Here is a 19,552-nt window from a genome sequence, read left to right as displayed (position 1 = left end):
ACTCCATTGTGAAGAAGACTCCGCAGAGATTCAAGTTCAAGTTCTTTTATTTATATAGCACATTTAAAAACAACATCAAGGCTGACCAAAGTGCTGTAAAACACAAGATTATAAAGCACACAATGATTTAACACCAGGACATTACATACTATTAAAACCAGTGAAAAGAGACGAGTCTTAAGAGATTTAAAAACAGATAATGAAGGTGACAATCTGATACTGATCCTGGCAAATTATTCCATAAAATAGCACCAACAACGAAAAGGCTCTCCCTCCTCTACGCTTCAGCCTTGAGTGTGGGACATCCAGGATTAAGAAAATGTTTTACCCTCAGGACATTTTCCTCATGAACAATTAAACTGCATTCAGGACTCCCATAGCGCAATAATGTAAATAGATATCTCATGTGCATATGTAAATTCACTCATATTAAATCCAATAACTGTACATACCCTTACCTTGCACAGATATTACCTCTTGTACATGTACATGTGCCATTCTATGTTATATGTCCTTTTTTAATTTTTTTGTATGTCTATTTATACTCTTGTTTTTATTCTGTCTCACTGTGAAGTTCTGTGTGCACTTGCCTGCTTGTGTGCGAGAGCACAATTGCAATAAATCTAATTCCTATTCTGATTCTAATAATTATTGCTTGCGTGTACATCCAGCTGACCATGAACACTGACATCAGTTAAGTAAGAAAGGCACTTACCACGACGGGCTTGAGGGATGAACATGCCATCAAACAAATGAGAGAATGGACCGTGACCTTAAAGGAGAGTAAGTTGTTATGTTAATTTGCAAGTTAACAGATTTTTATTTTTATAAATACAATAAAAAATAAAATGCTAGACATTTGTTTTTTGGGGAAAGGGTAAAGATATCTTGTGCAGCTGGTGAACTTCATTCTAAAATCAGGGATGTTTAAGTTGAACCTTGTTCTGACATTTAATGCATAACATGTAAAACTAATAGAAAATAATCTAAAGTACTTCTGAATACAAAGAAATACACACTTGTGTGATGTGTCAGACTGTGCTCAATTATATATTGTTGATCTTGCAATGTGGTCATTTCTATATATAAAATCTGTTTAATTAAAAATATGAATCCCTTCCTTCCCTTCAATAACCACTTATCTTCACTTGATGTTACTGAAGCTACAAACACACCTTTCTATACCTTGATAGTGTCTGATCTCTGACCTCCAGGCCAGCACATGTCACACCCTCTAGCCCCAAGCTGTCATAGACACTCTGTGACCATTGCACTGAGCTCAGGGCTGCGGAGAGGAAGTGGCACAAGTCAAAAGACCCTGCTGACCTGAGAAAGTATCAATCTCCCCCACTTTTCTCTTTCTCTTCTAGTGTTCCTGCTGCCAAGGTTGCCTATTACCAGAAGAAGATCAGTAATTCAGCAGATTCAAGGAACCGTTTTCAACTTTATCTTGATCCAGTCCTGCCCACCATTTCTCTGTCAGCTAATGACTTTGACATTTTTTTCACTGACAAGATGGTGACCATCAGCAGCCAGTTCTCTACACCACATACCCACAACTGCTCTCTTCCCACATCCCATCCACTGTTCTCCTCTTTCTGAGACTGAGATCTCCAAAGTTCTTCTTTCCAACCGTCCTACCACATATCCCATTGACCCTATCCCCTCCCATTTTCTACAAGCTGCCTCTTCATCAGTCTTATCTGCATGCACACACATCATCAACACATCTCTTACCACTGGAACATTTTCTGACACATTGCTCAAAAAACCAACACTTAACCCCACAGTTAATAACTACAGACCAGTCTCTCTCCTACCTTTTCTGGCAAAAACTCATGAGAGGATTGTGTTCAACCATTTGTCTACTTTTCTTCCACAGAACAACCTACTCAACAGACATCAGTCTGGGTTAAAAAAAAATGACACACTACTGAAACTGCCCTCCTGTTATTAATTTCAGCCTGCCTTTCAGATATCTCAGCCTGGATGAAGGAACACCACCATCAGCTCAACCAGCTCAAATGACAGGACTTCTGATGATCTCTGCCAATCCATCTGTTGACCACAATCCCTCTATTCATTTTGGTTCAGTAATACTAACACCAACCAGGACAGCTCAGAACCTAGGAGTGGATGACCAGCTTAACTTCACTAGCTACCTGTAGCAGCCCGCATCAAATTCAAGGCTTTTACTCTTGAATTCAGGACTGCCATTGGAACAGCACCTGCTTACTTCAACTCACTCCTCCAGGTCTACAGTATATCCCAACTCTCTCACTCTCTCTCTCTGCAGTCAATGAACAAGCAGATATTGTTGGCATTTGTATGACGAACGTCTAGGTCTCCGTTCCCTGATGTGTCGAAGAAGCGACACTAGGGGTCTCTCTTGAGCGCTGAATATGCCTCTGATCTATGAAAAAAGGTAAATGAGAAGTTGGCAGATAGTATTTGCATACCCCGCCCCCGGACATACGGGTAAAAAAGCAGGGAAATACGTCGAGTTCATTCAGGATTTTTCTGAGGAGCCAGAAATGGTCCGGCCACAACAGTGGCTCGGCTCAGCGACGTGGCCGGGAGGGAACAGCGTCTCGTTTCCTCCATCAGGGAATGGAGGTTACATACGTAACATAGACGTTCCCTGTCTGTCGCTCACTTCGACGTTGTGTCGAAGAAGTGACACTAGGGGTCCAATTTAAATCACGCCATGTGCTGAGCCGTGTACGTGTTCTGCTGACACAGGAGCCGGCAGGTATTTTACGTGCAAAGGCGACCAGCTGTGTCAGACTGCACGTACCCTTCCCCAATGCCCCATAGAAGTCTTGAGAATCCTTCTGGTTACCCTAAACAGGGGAACAAGCCAACGCTTGCCAACCCGGGAATGGGCCGAGCCTAGCCAGGCCTCTTTTCTCTCTATGTTTCTCCACATAGAGTAACGAACGGCTGGGGCACTTACACATATCGAGGGAAGGGGGTCTTACCCAGTTTCCTATTCTTTCAGGAGGAAAAGACCCTGTGGAGGCCACACCTGCCCGAAAGGGGGAGGTAAGGGTGGCGAATACATCACATGGGTTTTTAGGCAACGTGGAAAGTGGTGCGGTGGTAGATCCAGCCTCAAGGAGGGGGGAGGTGCTACATTACGGTGACCGGAGGGCTGCTGGGACTGCCTAAGGGAGACGCGGATCCACTTGTAAGTGGACCGTACCACGGAAAATACACACAGGGGGAGTCTTCGCAGAAGTCTTGGCCTGTGGAGCACCTATTCCAGTGCAGAGTAGATTAAGTACCCACAGTGGATTTGGTCGACGAGTTCCTCCACTGAACTGCAGACCCAAAGGGCTAGGGAGGAGTCATCCAGGGATCTTAATGAGTAGGATCTCCGGGGAGAGAAAGCGCACAATTTTACCTCGGCCGAGGGAAAGGGCGCCAGGTGCAAGCGATCCACCCGTTCAGTCCGTCAGCGCGTTACTGAGTTCTACCAGCTTAGACCTGAGAAAACACAGGACAGTACTGACTCAACCCGGAGATTGTAGAAGCTTGCAAAGGTATTAGTTGTTGCCCAACCCGCTGCCCTACATGTGTCTGCCAGGGAGGTGTCTCTGGCCAGTGCCCATGAGGACACAACACTCCTTGTTGAGTGTGCTCGGACCCACAAGGGGGAGGGCACGGCCTGGGTGTGATAGGCCAATGAAATGGCACCTCTTAGGAACCTGATGATTAAGTCGTGCTTACCCAAAGACTTGCCATCTACTGTGTCATGGTGGGCCACGATAGCAGTAACATACACTTTTAGGGTGGAAAGGGACAGCCTCCCCTTCAGCCTCTCCTGCAGAAATAAGAGCACTGACCTAACTGCGCACTTCAGCACGGGAAGAACACCTGTTTGGCGGCAGGCGGGGGTGATCATTACACTGTGCGTGCCGCTGCGCCATGCTCGTCTCGGAACTAGAGTCTGAAGCCAGCGCTGAAGCGGTCTCATATGCATCAACCCCAGCAGCGTGACCGCCACGGAGAATGCCATATGCCCCAGGAGCCTCTGGAAACGTTTTTTGCCTGAAAGTGGTGAGGCATCTCAGCACCGACTGCGCACGATCGTTGGTGAGACGTGCTGACATTGAGACTGAGTCTAACTCCATGACGAGAAAAGAGATGCTCTGAACCCTGGCGAGCTTGCTCTTTTCCCAGTTGACCTGAAGCCCCAGACGGCTGAGGTGCCTGAGCACCTGTTCTCTTTGAGTGCATAGTAACTCTCGGGAGTGGGCCAGAATGAGCCAGTTGTCGAGGTAATTGAGTATGAGGATGCCGGCTTCTCGGAGCGGGGCAAGGGCTGCCTCTGCGACTTTCGTGAAGACGCGAGGGGACAGAGACATGCCGAAGGGGAGTACTTTGTACTGATACGCCTGGCCGTCGAATGCAAACTGTAGAAAGGGTGGGTATCAAGGCAGAATTGAGATGTACAAGTACACGTCCTTCAGGTCTACCGCTGTGAACCAATCTAGATGCCAGACGCAAGTTAAGATGTGTTTTTGCGTGAGCATTTTGAATGGGAGTTTGAGCAGAGCTCGGTTGAAAACTCGCAAGTCCAAGATCGGTCATAAGCCGCCGCCTTTCTTGGGTACAATGATGTAAGGGCTGTAGAAACCCTTCTTCATTTCGGTTGGAGGGACAGGCTCCATTGCGTCTTTGAGTAAAAGAGTAGCGATTTCCACACGCAGAGATTTGGCATGTTCGCCGTGTACTGCAGTAAAGCGGAGGCCTGCGAGGGGGAGTGGGGCCTGGCAAACTGAATTGCATAACTGAGTTGGATGGTTCGGGCCAGCCAGCATGACTGGTTGGGAAGTGAAAGCCACGCATCCAAGCTCCGTGCTAGGGGCACCAAAGGGACAAGTATTTTTGACGTACCCGGTGGGGCAGCGGTGCGGAGAAGGTAGTACGGCGTCAGGAGGCGAGGGTGCGTCACAAGGCTCTAGTGCTGAGAAAATACTCGAAGCACTTACCTTGCTCCTCAGACCTGGTAGGGGGCAGGTTAGTGACTGAGGAGGAGGTCCGGTGTAGGTGTCCTCTAGACTTGTCAGAACCAGCCGGCTGGGGAACAGTCGAGGTGCTGAAGGCGGGGGGTCCACGTCTAGCATGCCGGGACTGTTGAGATCTGAGTGCCGTGGGAACGTGGGTACCACAGCCCTGTCTAGGGGGCGGTAAATGAAATAACTTCAACAAAAGATTCTTCTCCCGGCCCTCCTCCGGGGGACGGAGTGGTCGCCTGGGGCCTTCCAGGTCCTCGAGGGGGTCCGTGAGACGGGTGGGCATCTGCTTCCTGTGGGGTGCTCGACGCGGGGAATGAGAGCTGGGCCTGGGTTTTTCTTAGCCACAGGAGGACACCCTCGGCAAGCAAGCGGGGCATGGCCCATGGCAGCAGGCTTGCGGCAGGGCAGGATGTGAGAGATGGTCTCTGTCTGTTTCTTCATCGCGGAGAACAGCTGGGCGAAGTCCTCGATGGTGTCGCCGAAGAGGCCAAACTGGGAGATGGGCATTGAGAAAGCAAGCTTTGTCGGTCTCACGCATCTCGACAAAGTTCAGCCACAGATGACATTCCTGGACCACGAGCGTGGCCATCTCCTGCCCAAGTGCCTATGCTGTGATCTTCGTGGCTCTGAGGGTGAGGTCGGTTGCTGAGCGCAGTTCCTGCAACACATCATGATCAGGGCTACCCCCGTGCAGATCTTTAAGTGCCTTGGCCTGGTGGACTTGCACAAGGGCCATGGCGTGCAGGGCGGAAGCAGCATGTCCGGCAGCGCTGTAGTCTTTGGAGGTCAATGAAGACGTTGTCTTAAAGGCCTTTGAGGGGAGCACAGGGTGACCCTGCCTGGTGTTTGGGTTTCTGGGGCACAGGTGGAGCGCAAAAGCCCTGTCCACCTGGGGAATAGGCGTGTACCCGTGGGCCGCTCCGCCGTCGAGGGTAGCAAAAGCGGATGAGCGAGTGAGTTTGTGGCGAGTGGAGAGGTTTGGCACTCTCCATGAAAATGTCAGCTCATCACGCACTTCCGTGAAAAACAGGACTGGGGGGGGTGTGGGGTGAGGCTGTGAGCGGCGTCCAGACCCCAGGAACCAGTCATCCAACCCCGATGGCTGTGGGGAGGATGGAGGGTTCCAGTCCAACCCCATGCTGGCGGCGGCCCGGGAAAGCATGTCGGTCATCTGAGCATCAGCCTCATTCATGGGTGTGCTGGCCCGAAGGCGGCAGCCCGGGGGAGTCATCCGTAACAGATGCTGTGCTCTACGATGCAGCGACGAGCTCATCCACCTCGAGCTCTAGAGGTTAGGCAGGCTGGCTGTAAGGCGAGCCACTGTTGCCTCGAGCAGGGATGGGAGTAAACGAGTGTGCTGGGGGGGTGGTCCGAGGGGGCGTTCCCTGGCGGAGCTACAGCCGCTGCCATCCCCATATCGCCTACATCGCCCACATCGTCCTCAGTCCTGTGGGAAGGAGGAACAATGTTTGGGGTGGCTGGAGTGGCGTGCTGTCTGTTGAAAACGAGCCCCGACTGCAACATTGCCATGGTCATGCTCTCGCAGTGAGAGCATGAACCATCCACAAACGCTGCCTCATTGTGATCGGTGCCCAGACACACGAGACAACACCTGTGGCTGTCTGAAGCGGAGAGCACTCTACCGCATCCAGGAACTACACAGGGGCGGAAAGGCATCTTTAAAAAGACGCATCCTGAAAAGGACGTTCAACGCCGCTGTGTATTGCTCTTTAGAGGAAATTACTCTTTAATAAACTCTTAAGTTCTGCGCTGTCGAAGCGCCCAGGGGCAAACTGCACTGCTGTGCAGAGAAGGAGAAAGCCACTAAAGTGCTGTAGATCCAACAGCAGAGAAGCGTCAGAGGAAAAGGAACTGGTGTGTGACTCACAGCTCACTGCAAACACGACCATCGGCTCCGAAGAAAATTTCTGAATGAACTCGACGTATTTCACCGCTTTTATACCCGTATGTCCAGGGGCGGGGTATGCAAATACTGTCTGCCAACTTCTCATTGGCCTTTTTTCATAGATCAGAGGCATATTCGGCACTTAAGAGAGATCCCTAGTGTCGCTTCTTCAACACAACGTCGAAGTGAGCGTCAGACGGGGAATTGCTTATTTTACTCATTTTGTATGTTGCTTACAAAAAAGAAATTCATAAATTACTACATTTTAATGTAATTGAATTAATAATTATTATTCAGTAAAATTATTTTTTATTATAAAGTGTAAAAATACAAAATTATTGCCCCTGGCTTGGTGCTCTGGTAAGTTTATAGTAGTATCACCTTTTAAATTACAATCCTGAGCAGCTTCCTGCCTGTGACTTGTTGATATGACACCAACTGAGCTTTAAAGAACAGAACAATCGTGGACTGTGTTAAAACTCAGTAAATCACATACACATGAAAAGGAGCCTTGGAAATGTATAGCTCTTTGTTTGAATGGCTCTTTTTGATTTTTATTATTCTCTTTTAAAATAAGTCCCTTCATTTGGGTCCAAAGTCTGTGTTTCAGTCCCCGTTTCCACCTGAGATTAAGATGCTTCTCAGGTGATCCAAACACAGGGCTGAAGTGGGATTTATATTCAGCCCTGGAATTTCATGTCCTTCGCTATAATAAGGAACGCAAATCTGATCCCTTAAATACCAGATGATATGACGGTCGGCACCTGTTATGTGACAGAAGTTTATTTATCAATCCCCCGATTAGCCACTCCGGCCCTGCGATCACACATGGTCATGCGAGACTAGGGCTGGGAATTAACACAGATATTCGATTCCGATTTACAAGCTATCGATTCAGTATGAATCAATTTGATATCGATTCTTACAGGTATATTTTGCTGACACATTACATTTACATTTACATTTATTCATTTGGCAGACGCTTTTATCCAAAGCGACTTACAAAAGAGAAAGAACATATATTTATTTAATGTGTATTCACATTAAATAAATGTGAATACAGTTTGTTTGTGGCACTCACCTAAATCATGGCACAGAGCAGCGATTTGGACACACAGGCTGTCTCGATTGGTGATGTTGAGCTCTGGCTGTTTCTCTTGTAGACTTTTCACCAGACATCCTGCTAAATACGCCACCCTTCAGTACACAAACAACACCTCTGTTTACTTAATTTATTGATTGAGGCTTGTTTGTATCATTACTGAATAAACGCTGGGAAACTTTTTACTATGATCTGCTGTTCATTTAGCAAGTAATTCACTGGATAAAATTGGAACGTTTACAAGTAGCATTCTGTGATTAATTCTTGTCTCGAGGACAGACTGAATCATTTACAAAGTGTTTTTTTATTTATTTAACTGCTCTTTAAAATGTGCAGAAGCTTTGGATTTGGGAAAAAAATCACACTAGTCAAAAAATACTTGGGAATATTTACCCAAGTGAGTGTTCGAAGCGAGTGTGAGTGGCACCAGGGAAGACCAGATATTTTGCTCCCAGTTGTTTAATATGACGGAGTCTCTGAAATTGAGGAGTATCGATGATCTTCACCAGCAGAGGATGAAGCTCAATTTTACCATGAATGGGGTCATTGAAAATCTGCAGGACACAAAAGGAAAACTTAGTTCATAAATGTGTTGTAATAAGTTTTGATTGTTGTATGTGATTTTATGAAATGTAAAGGATATCTATCTACTAGTGAAAATGCAATTTCAGATGTTTTTACTAGTTGAAATGCCAAATTTATATCAAGAATTGGCATTGCCATGAGTAATGATGTAATTTTCGATTTCAATAATTAAAGTGTAAATATAGTTACTGATATGAAAAAAATTCACTAGTAATTATTCCATTCCTGGTGTTATCATTTGAATTAGTTATGATTTCATTGTTGATATCTTTCATTCACATCCTGCTCGTGAAGAAATATTGTGCAGGCTTGCGATGGCTCATTGTGTAAATATGCTTGCCAGTTACAGATATATATATATATATATATATATATATATATATATATATATATATATATATATATATATATAAAAATAAGTTTTTAAAGATGACATTGAGCAATGACATTTTTTTATCAAGAATTAGCATCATTAGCTGTGTATATGTAATTACTGATATCAAAATGACTACAAATTTAATTATCTCTAATTCACATCCTGCACATGATTTAATGTCCGAAAGACTTGAAATTCATGTCCTTTCAGGACATGTGCCCCCTCTTGTCTAAAATGAGCTCATGTTGCTTCTAAACTCTCTTGCTGAATGCTGATAATAAAAAACTGCAACCGCATTACAATTATATTTAAAATACAAACAGTAAATGAACATGCAACATACACACCATTACACAATACGAATAGAAAAATATGCTTTAAATATGGGTTCTTCAGACTTCAGTGGACCAGCATAAACTAGATTACAGAGGTTGGATCATCTTAACCTCTGGTTCACTTTACCCCGCTCTCCACTAAAGTTCTTATTCTAAGTCCTCTAATAATGAGCTTACCTTCTTTTCTTCTGGAAGATTCAAGTCATATTTCTCTTTGAGGTTTAGCAGATCTCCTCTGATCTTCTCTCTTTTCACTATAATAAAAACATACAATTTTAGATCTTCAACGTGAGAAATAAGTTGTTTTGGCTTCACAACTAAAGTTAATACAACTTGTATACATACTTGTTTCAGTTGAATTGAATTATATTGCTGGTCTTCATTAGGAGACAAACTCAGAAGAGGCTGTAGCACCTATTGTATTCATTAGTTTTCTTATTATTAATATTCTTATTATCATTTGTCCAAGAAACACCTTTTTCCATCTGATTACTCTCCTCCTGATGATTTAAAACGTATCGGTTACCTAACGTAACCTCGGTTCTCTCTAGATGAGGGAACGAGTATTGCGTAAGCTAGCTTGCGCTACGGGAAAGATTCATCTTTTCTGAGATATTTAAGCCAAAAAATTATCCTTAATTTTTGTATCCATTGTCAACGCAGTGCGGCAGCTGCAGACCTTGAGCGGGCTAGCTAGCGAGCTCATAGGTTGCTCTGCGGCAACTGCTGCAGCCTATAGACGAGCTTGGGCGAACTCGCATCCAATGAGAGGCGTCCGGCGCTCACTGCAACAAAGCCCGCCAAAATGGGCGTGACTAGAGTGCATATAAGCGTAGATCGTAGGCTGGAACCCTGGTTTTCATTGACTGAAGCGAAAAGTCGGCTAGTGGCGCGAGCATCGGCCGGCTACGCAATACTCGTTCCCTCATCTAGAGAGAACCGAGGTTACGTTAGGTAACCGATACGTTCTCTTCACGAGAGGTACTCTCGTATTGCGTAAGCTAGCTTACGCTCACGGGAACCCATTGTCAGCGCCGCTGCGCTCAAGCATCCACTGTATGAGCCCCAGGGAATTAAGGGGGACCGGGGAGCCCTTATGAGTGGGGAAATAATATTTGACCGGCAAGAATCGCGGGTCATTGATTGTGTAATACATAAGCACATAGTGGGAAGGGAACGACAGAGCGGCGGTGCCAGTCTGTGTGGAACATGTCCCATCAGTGCAGCTCACCAGGGGAGCTGTAGCGTATTAAACCGCTAGTAGTTTTGCCTGCAGAGCGGGCACTTCCATATTGTAAAATCTGACAAAGGTGGAGGGAAGTCCATCCCACTGCCACACATATGTAGTGAATGGAAATCCGCTTCACCATGCCCACGAGGATGCCATGCCTCTAGTGGAGTGAGCCCTAATGCCCAACGGGCATGGCAGGTCTTTTGACGCGTATGCAGCAGCAATAGCGTCCACTATCCATCTAGATAGTGTCTGTTTCGAGCGGCGAGACCTTTGGTGCGCCCTCGAGCGAAACGAAAAGCTGCTCAGAGCGTCTGAAAGCGGCGGAGCGCGCAGTATACAATCTCAGTGCTCTGACCGGGCAAAGGAGATTGGCGTCGTGTTCAGCTATCGGTGCTGGCAGCGCCTATAGGAAATGACCTGTGCTCTGAAAGGAGTACCGATCACCTTGGGAACATAGCCGTGTCTAGGCTTTAAAATGACCTTGGAGTCACTTGGTCCAAACTCAAGACACTTGGTCTCCCACACGTTTGACTGATGACAGGGCAGTCAGAAAAACGGTTTTGAGTGAAAGGTATTTCAAATCCACGGATTGAAGTGGTTCGAAAGGGGGCTTTCATAGTTTCGAGAACTATAGAAAGATCCCAGATAGGAACTCGATGGGAGCGCGGGGGTTCATCCTTCTAGCTCCCTGAGGAAGCGGATGACCAGCTCGTTTTTACCCCATGACTGGCCGTGCAGGGGTTCAGCTGAGCGCCGCAGCGGCCGCCACCTACACTTTGAGCATGGATGGGGATCTGCCCTTATCCAGCAGCTCTTGTAGAAATACTGAGCAGCGATGACACCCCACATGTCCAGCGGGTCCAAGTCTCGGTCGGTGCACCATTTTGAGAACACAGACCATTTTGGCGCATAGAGTCTTCTAGTGGAAGGGGCTCTAGCGTGTATGATGGTGTTTATTACTCCTTCTGGCAGAAGCGACGGGTAGTCGTTGATCACCCAAGCATGCAGCCCAGGCTCTGGGTGGGGATGCCAGATTGTGCCGCGAGCTTGAGAGAGGAAATCTGCTCTCACTGGGATGGGCCACGGCGCTGTCAGTGACAGCTGCGTAAGCTCCGGGAACCATGTCTGATTCTCCCAACGCGGGGCTATGAGGAGCACCCGAGTGGCGCGTTTCCCTGATCCTCTGCATTACCTGTGGCAATAGCGAGGCGGGAGGGAAGGCGTAAAGCGAGCGTCTGGGCCAGTCCTGGGCCAGCGGCGTCCTCGCTTCGAGAAAAATATTGGGCAGTGAGAGTTCTCTTTGGACGCTAAAGAGGTCTATCTCCGCTCTGCCGAATAGGTGCCATAGCGTCTGGACTGTTTGAGCGTGCAGGGACCATTCCCTGGGGAATATTGTCTCTGGACAGTCTGTCCAGGCCGTCGTACAGGTGGCCTGGCGCGTCGCGTCGCCCTCAGCGGCGCAGGTGGCACTGGGACCAACTCAGTATGCGTTTGGTCAGATGGAAGAGGTTCCTGGATCTGACACCGCCCTGGCGGTTTAGGTAGGATACCACAGATCTGTTGTCGAGCGGACCAGGGCGTGGTGACCCTGAATGACCGGGAGAAAGCGCCGCGGCGTGCTTCGACCGCTATCATTTCCAGACAATTTATGTGAAGGAGCTTTTCCTGAACTGACCATAGGCGAAAACCGGAGAGCCCTCACAGACCGCGCCCCAACCCGTGTTGGGCCGCGTCTGTCGAGATGACTTTTCGCGAGATACAGCTCCCATTGTCACTCCCGCTGATACCATTCGGCCACTGTCCAGGGCTGCAGAGCTAAAATACAGGTCTGAGTCACCTTGATGGGCTGGCGGCCTGTGGCCCAAGCCCGAGCGCAGCGTGGGTGTTTAGCCAATGCTGAAGTGGAGCATGTGCAGTAAACCCAGCTGAAGTACTGCTGTGGCTGAGGCCATGTAGCCTAGCACTCTCTGAAATTTCTTCAGAGGTGTGAGGCTGTTCATCTGAAATGACGCTGACTAGTAAGCTGCACCGGCGCAGCTGTCTAGATAAGCTGAGCCGTCATTGCCACTGAGTCTAGTTCTATTCCAAGGAAGGAAATTGCCTGACTGGGCTGTAGTGAGCTCTTGGTCCAATTGACTGCAAGGCCCAAACTGTTCAGATGACTGAGGAGAACTGTCCTGTGAGACAGAAGCTCCGTATGTGATTGTGCCAAAATCAGACAATCGTCCAAATAGTTCAGAATTCGCAAACCCTGACTCCGCGAGGGGTGCGGCGCCAGCGATCCATGCACTTCGTGAAAGTACGAGGTGCTAAGGACAGGCGAGCGGAAGGACGGTGTATTGATAAACCTGGCCGTCGAGGCGAATCTCAAGAATGGCCTGTGACGGGGATTTATCTGAATCTGAAAGTATGCATTTTTCAGATCGAGAGAAATAAACCAGTCCCCTGAGCACATCTTGCGAGGAGTTTGCTGGTTGTAAGCATTTTGAGCGGTCTTTTTGCAAGCGCTTTGTTCAAAACCCTGAGATCTAATATCGGTCTGAGGCCGCCGTCTTTCTTGGGGACAAGAAAATAGCGGCTGTAAAACCCCGACTTCAGCTCAGGGAGGCGGCACTCTCTATGGCCCTTTTGCACAGAAGGTTTGCTATTTCTGAGCGGAGCATGCAGGCTGCTTCCGTGTTCAAAGTAGTTTCGAGCAGCTCTGAAGTAAGGAGGACGGCGATCGAACTGTAGCAAATAGCCCTGTTTTATTGTGCTTAACACCCATTCGGATATCCCTGGAATATCTTCCCACGCTTTGAAGCGTAATGTTAGAGGGTGAATGGCCAAATCGCTCTGATTGCCGCACACAGCAGCTGAACAGAATGTGTGAGCGCTTACTGTGCTTATGCTGGACTGCTTCGCGAGACAGCATGGACAGGCTGTTCTGTGAGTGACTTCCGATTGAGGTGAATGGGGAAAGAGTCGCGTCTGTTAAGTGATCGCTAAGCATAGCCACGAGCACGGGACTTACATACAGAGAAGTGTTTGCTGGCCGTGTGACAGAGCGGGCAGAGAATGGGCGCATTTATTGACTCTAACACTCGAGCGGTTCAGTAACCGCTTTTGAGTGTGCTCTGATGGGGACACGGACGTGTAATGCTTGTGTGTAGAGGTGAACACTAGATTGTGGGCACATTTTCTACACATAAGGCTGAGTCGTGTGACAGAGCGGCCAGAGAATGGAGCGCCGCACGGATTAGGTGAGTGCGTTTATTAACCCTAACACTTCGAGCGGGTCGTAACCGCTTTATGTGAGTGTGCTCTGATAGGGACACGGGACATGTAATGCTTGTGTGTAGGGGTGAACACTGAATTGTGGGCACATTTTCTACACATAAGGCTTTATTTTGAGTCGCCGTGGAAGCGGCGTTTGAGTGCAGGCAAGCGGGTAATATCACCCGGCTTGTTGGCTGCTGAATCCACCACTGCAGTAGCCTGAGAGAAGGGGACTGACAGAGGCGTCACGGGACTTACATACAGCTGGCCGTGTGACAGAGCGGGCAGAGGAGAGCAGCGCTGCGGGCTCGTGGGGCGTTTATTAACTCTAACACTCGAGCCGGTCGTAACCGCTTATGTGAGTGTGCTCTGATAGGGACACGGGATGTGTAATGCTTGTGTGTAGGGGTGAGCACTGGATTGTGGGCACATTTTCTACACATAAGGCATGTTTACTCTTTACAAGATTTCTTTGGGTCGCCGTGAAAGCGGCGTTTGAGTCTGAGCAAGCGGGTAGTATCACCGGCTTGTTGGCTGCTGAATCCACCACTGCAGTAGCCTGAGAGAAGGGGACTGACAGGGGCGAAGCTTTGACGGTGGTCCGGCCGTGGCAGGACTGAGCCGTCGTTTTCTCAACAACGCTAGGAGGACTTCGGTTGCTCAGGTTTCAGTACAATCTTAGGCCGAGGCCGCAGAGGCGGCGGTCTGCGGCGGCTGTCTGGCGCTGAACGAGGCGGCCGCCCTATCGACGCTGAGAAGTCTGGCTTGTTGAGCTGGGCGCTGTGAAGAGGCTCGTGCAGGAGGCTGGTCACGTGGGCGGCCTGCAGAGGAGCTAAGCGCGACGAGGCAGAAAGAGATTAATGGCTTGGGCTTCGAGAAATGGTCAACAATGCCACTCACCGCGGAACCGAAGAGACCGGACAGAGAGGCGGCGCGTAGTGCGTTCAGCTTCTCCCAAGTCGGCTAGTCAGATCTGAAACAGCCTCTGTCTGTAAGACGGCCATGGAATGCAGAGCAGATGCGGCTTGGCGGCGGTATAGTAGCGGCCAACACAGGCGGAAGTAGTTCTGCAGGCCTTAGGCAGGAACACCAGCTTAGACCGCCATCTCGCGGAGGCGGGCAAAGGTGCTGGCGTGGAGTCTGTTGGGAGCCTGCTCAGGGGCGGTGACCACTCGAGCCCGAGGCGGTCGATGGCCTGTGTGAGGAGGCGCGTTAGTTCCCCTTGACTCGGCGCGGGTCCTGCTGGATTCCTGGGCCGAGGAGGAGCGTGTGAGCCTGACCACTCCTCGCTGTCGAAGCCATGATGGAACAGCCCTTATCCTCCGCTTCTTCGTCCGAGATGGCAGCAGAGCAGCCGCTCGGCGGCAACTGCGCGTCCGGGTGGGCGGGGAGGGTGAAGGCGATGCTTTCGAGGGAGGGGCTCCGGCGAGGCAATCGCTTCTACCACTGGTTCCGGCAGCCTTTGAGGCGGCGCTTTTACTGCTGCGGCTGAATGGAAGGCGGCGTGGCGGCTCGGTCCTGAGCACTTCGAGTCGAGCCCGCGGGGTCGACATCGGAAGCTCCTCGCAGAGATCGCATCCGCCTTCAGCGAGGGCGAGCTCTGCATGCCCCAGTCCCAGGCAGAGGCGCCAGATGGCGTGGCGGTCTCCGGTGCTGAGAGGAGCGCGGCATGAGGCGCAAGTGGGCGAGGCATCTTTAAAAAGACGCTTGTACTCTTTTGTGAAGTTCATAAGAACTAGCTTGCTTTAAAAGGATACGTCGCCGGATGGCGTAGCTCGCAGGACGGCTGAAGGTGGCGAAGACGGCCGGCTTCTTCGAGCGCTGTCCACGCTTGCTTGATGCCCCTCAAACGGCGACGCGGCTTCCAGTTCAGAGATGCGAAGAGCTTCGCTGAAGAGATGAAAATCAGGGTTCCAGCCTCACGAACTACGCTTATATGCACTCTAGTCACGCCCATTTTGGCGGGCTTTGTTGCAGTGAGCGCGGACGCCTCTCATTGGATGCGAAGTTCGCCCAAGCTCGTCTATAGGCTGCAGCAGTTGCCGCAGAGCAACCTATGAGCTCGCTAGCTAGCCCGCTCAAGGTCTGCAGCTGCCGCACTGCGTTGACAATGGATACAAAAATTAAGGATAATTTTTTGGCTTCAATATCTCAGAAAAGATGAATCTTTCCCGTAGCGTGAGCTAGCTTACGCAATACGAGAGAACCTCTCGTAAGAGAACCCCTCCTATTACAGTGGTCGCCATCTTGGATTAAGATGATTATTGTTTTTCCGCAACAATTCCTTGAAATTTTGTCTGATTTGCCCAAACAGTGGCTCAAAATAATCTCCAGACTGAGCTGCACAGAGTAAACGACACTGAATTTAGTTTTTCACCTTTTTTGAGAAGTTGCGTAAACACAAAGTTGACAAGGTTGGCGTGAAAAAGGATTTGAGGCTGTATCTTGGAAACGCTTTGTCCTATCGAAACTAAGCTTTGTATGCTTCATCAGGATCATGATCAAGTTTGGAGGCATTGCCACCGATAGTTAAAAAGATAAGACATGTGTGATGACTCTATAAAGTTGGGACATTTTTCAGTTAATATTGGTGAATTGTTCGTCCTCTACTCCTCGTACCTGTGGGATCCATTCTTGGTCCCATCCTGTTTTCATTGTAAATGTTTCTATAGGGCCTATTTTTAAGAGTCATGGTGTTTCTGTTCATTTTAATGCAGCCTTTGAAAATAGAAATAATACTCTAGAGACACTACTGGCTTGCCTAGAGGATTTAAAACTTGGATGGCCCTAAACTTTTTAAATCTCAATGAAAACAAAACTGAGATTTTTGTGTTTGTTTCCTCTGAGGTTGTTTCTTAATAATGTACATACAATAATACACCCGCGAGCTGCGAGTGTTGCTCAGTAACGCTGCTCGAACTTGAGGCAAAAACTGTCAAAATAACATTTATTTTGTGAATTTCATGATTTAAATAAAAATGAAAATAAAATGATGCCTCATTTTGTTGGAGCAAATGTATCTTGTTTGGCTCAATTTGATTTCATAAACTTTTTTAAATTACTTACATTCATATATTGAAGATATATTAACTTGATTTCATTTACACAATATAATATAATGTGTTTTCAGGGTAATTTATAAAAATTCGAAAAGGTTTTTGTTTAAAACAACGCTCCCGCCTCAGCACAGATAACATAAATATAATTATTATTGTGCATCACAACCTATCTTGACTAGATATTGAGCATAAATCGGATTTGACATATATTTTAAATGTTTTAGTTATATTAAAAACCATTTGACTTATTGCAAATATTTCTTTTTTACTTTTTAAAACTTGTGATAAAATTATCTTATGTTTATGTCATGTGATTAAGAAAGTGTTCTAAATAAATAAAAAATAAAGTTAAAAAACTTGTTATAACAAAAATAAAATTGTGTTTATCAGACATGTGCCAAACCTAAAATTAAAGGTTTATAAAATAAGCACCGATCATAGATCGGTTTAGAAATGTTTTTCTCTGTTAATTATTAGTGAGATATGAATGTTTCTGTTCTATTAATATTCTCACCAGTGATCCCCATTTCTGTTCTAATGGATCTAGTGACGACTCGTAACAAAATAACAAACCTATTTTAAATAAACTATTTTCTTAAAACAATCTCAAAAGATAGAAAACTGTCTTCCCTTACCATCACTTTGATCAGAAACCTCTCTTAATGTTTGAACAAGTTCATCAAATGTTTCATTTGTTGTCTGGTCATGAGTGCGTTTCTTTCGTGTGGAGACGGCTCTTCTGGTTTCATCTGATTCAGACATCTTCTTCTTTTCAAGGATCTGTAGTTGTCTTATTTGTCTGTAGTAAACTGATGGTGGCAATGAAGATGTGTACAACAGCTGTTGATTTTATAGATCCACAGACTCATCCCACTAGATTACAGTATCAGGAAGTGACACACCTCCCATATTGTGATGCAGCAATCTTTGCTCTGCTGACTACTGCTTCTACTTTTCTTCACACATATTCTTGTGACACTTCTTATGACAAATGACACAGAATATATTACTTGATTTTTTTAGAATAAAGTCTAAACTAAAATGTAAAACTGAAAATAAAAGATGGAATGGAAATGTAAAGACCAGCGTCTCATACGATAAACTGTGCGGCCGCTCCACGATCCAAACACAACTCACCACACGTCCCATTGAGAGCGAGAACCACTAATCACCACCACGAGGAGGTTACCCCATGTGACTCTACCCTCCCTAGCAACCGGCCCAATTTGGTTGCTTAGCTGTTTTGAGATCTTATGTCCTTACTCTCAAATGACACTGAAAAGTCTGTGAAATTTTTCGTGCTTCACAAAAACATCAAAACAAACCAGTTCATTAAACTTCTAAGCGCTACAATGGATGCTCTAGGAGAATGTGCTCGACTCGTGCGGGTCTGTGCGCTCAATAAACTCAGTGCGGCCGCTCGCATGGCACCTCGGCCTCAGCTGTGTGAATCACGATGTGTGGTATCGGGACATTTTATTGAGAATGAGTACATGAGTATCTAACCCGATCCCAGTAATATAACAAACGCATCATTCTTTTTGCATGACGCTTTATCCGTGGAAATCTGGAGGATTCCAATCTCCTGAAATTCTTCTAATGGATGAAGCTGGTGGCGACTGCAAAGAGAAAACTTTTGTGCAAAAGCAATGAAAACTTTCTTTGGTTTCATGCAGTGAATCAAGTGGAACCAGGTCTTCTGATTTATGAAGGGACAGATAGAGCTCATAAATCACATATGAGCTGCTGATCTTTACATTTATATACATTGAACATCCTGTCATCATTTACTAATTTCTTAATTGCTTCATTTTTATTTTGCTTGATGTGGTACACAAAGGTTTAGGTTTTTTGTCAGATTACACATTATCTCTTGCATGCATATATATTACTTTAAATCATCATCGAGTGGTGTAAACAGCATTTTTTTTTACTGATCTCATGTGAATTTTACACACAGAATGAGGCACAAAGTGATTGAAAACACATTTTAATGTCATATTAGTTGATATTTTACATGTACTCTTGAGTGTCCTCATATTAAATGACCAGGACTTAATCTACCACTTAAGTGTGTCTCTATTTACTCAAAACACATATTATCCAACATTCATCATAAAATATGATTTCAAAATTCTTTCTTTATATCACTGATATCTGAACCCAGTGCTTTATTTACTGGTGTCTCTCTCCATCATGGTAGGCATTATCTCACATGAGGAGATCATGAAAAATGATGTGTAGGAAACTTTCGAATTTGTTATCATTTATTTTTGACATGAATCACTTCTGAGTGTGACTCTGACTGGATTGTTTTGGTTTTTAGGCCTCATCACAGTACAAAAAACAAATCATCACAGTACAGAGACTGCACTTATCAGAGTTACAAATGACTTGCTCTTATCATCTGATCACGGCTGCATTTCTCTTCTAGTGCTTTTAGATCTTAGTGCTGCATTCGACATGATAGATCACGACATTCTCTTGAATACGCTGGAGAATTATGTTGGCATCTGTGGAGTTGCATTAGCATGATTTAGCTCCTATTTAGCAGACTGCTACCACTTTTTCTATGTAAATGAGGAATTGTCAAACCAAACAAAAGTTAAGAATGGAGTCCCACAGGGATCAGTTTTAGGGCCTCTGCTTTTCTCCATGTATATGCTTCCCCTG

At 46.6% G+C, this 19,552-nt stretch overlaps 1 protein-coding gene across 14 annotated transcripts in view; it reads right to left on the bottom strand.

Moving 5' to 3' along the window:
- The window catches only part of LOC127651721 (uncharacterized), a 40,586-nt gene extending 22,902 nt beyond the window's left edge, over positions 1–17,684 (bottom strand). For all 14 annotated transcript variants that reach the window (XM_052137689.1, XM_052137692.1, XM_052137694.1 and 11 more), the window contains exons 1-5: positions 17,515–17,684; positions 9,506–9,582; positions 8,426–8,586; positions 8,012–8,127; positions 716–772 (exon numbers count right to left, since the gene is read on the bottom strand). In XM_052137689.1, the coding sequence (XP_051993649.1) occupies positions 716–772; positions 8,012–8,127; positions 8,426–8,586; positions 9,506–9,582; positions 17,515–17,641 (538 nt within the window). In that variant the 5' untranslated portion in view covers positions 17,642–17,684. The remainder of the gene's footprint in view (positions 1–715; positions 773–8,011; positions 8,128–8,425; positions 8,587–9,505; positions 9,583–17,514) is intronic.
- Between the last annotated feature and the right edge of the window lie 1,868 nt (positions 17,685–19,552).

This window comes from Xyrauchen texanus, chromosome 11, assembly GCF_025860055.1.
Source record: "Xyrauchen texanus isolate HMW12.3.18 chromosome 11, RBS_HiC_50CHRs, whole genome shotgun sequence".
In the NCBI taxonomy this organism is placed as follows: Eukaryota; Metazoa; Chordata; class Actinopteri; order Cypriniformes; family Catostomidae; genus Xyrauchen; species Xyrauchen texanus.
The sequence above is the reverse complement of the archived record's forward strand: the minus strand, read 5'-3'. Positions and strand labels throughout refer to the sequence as shown.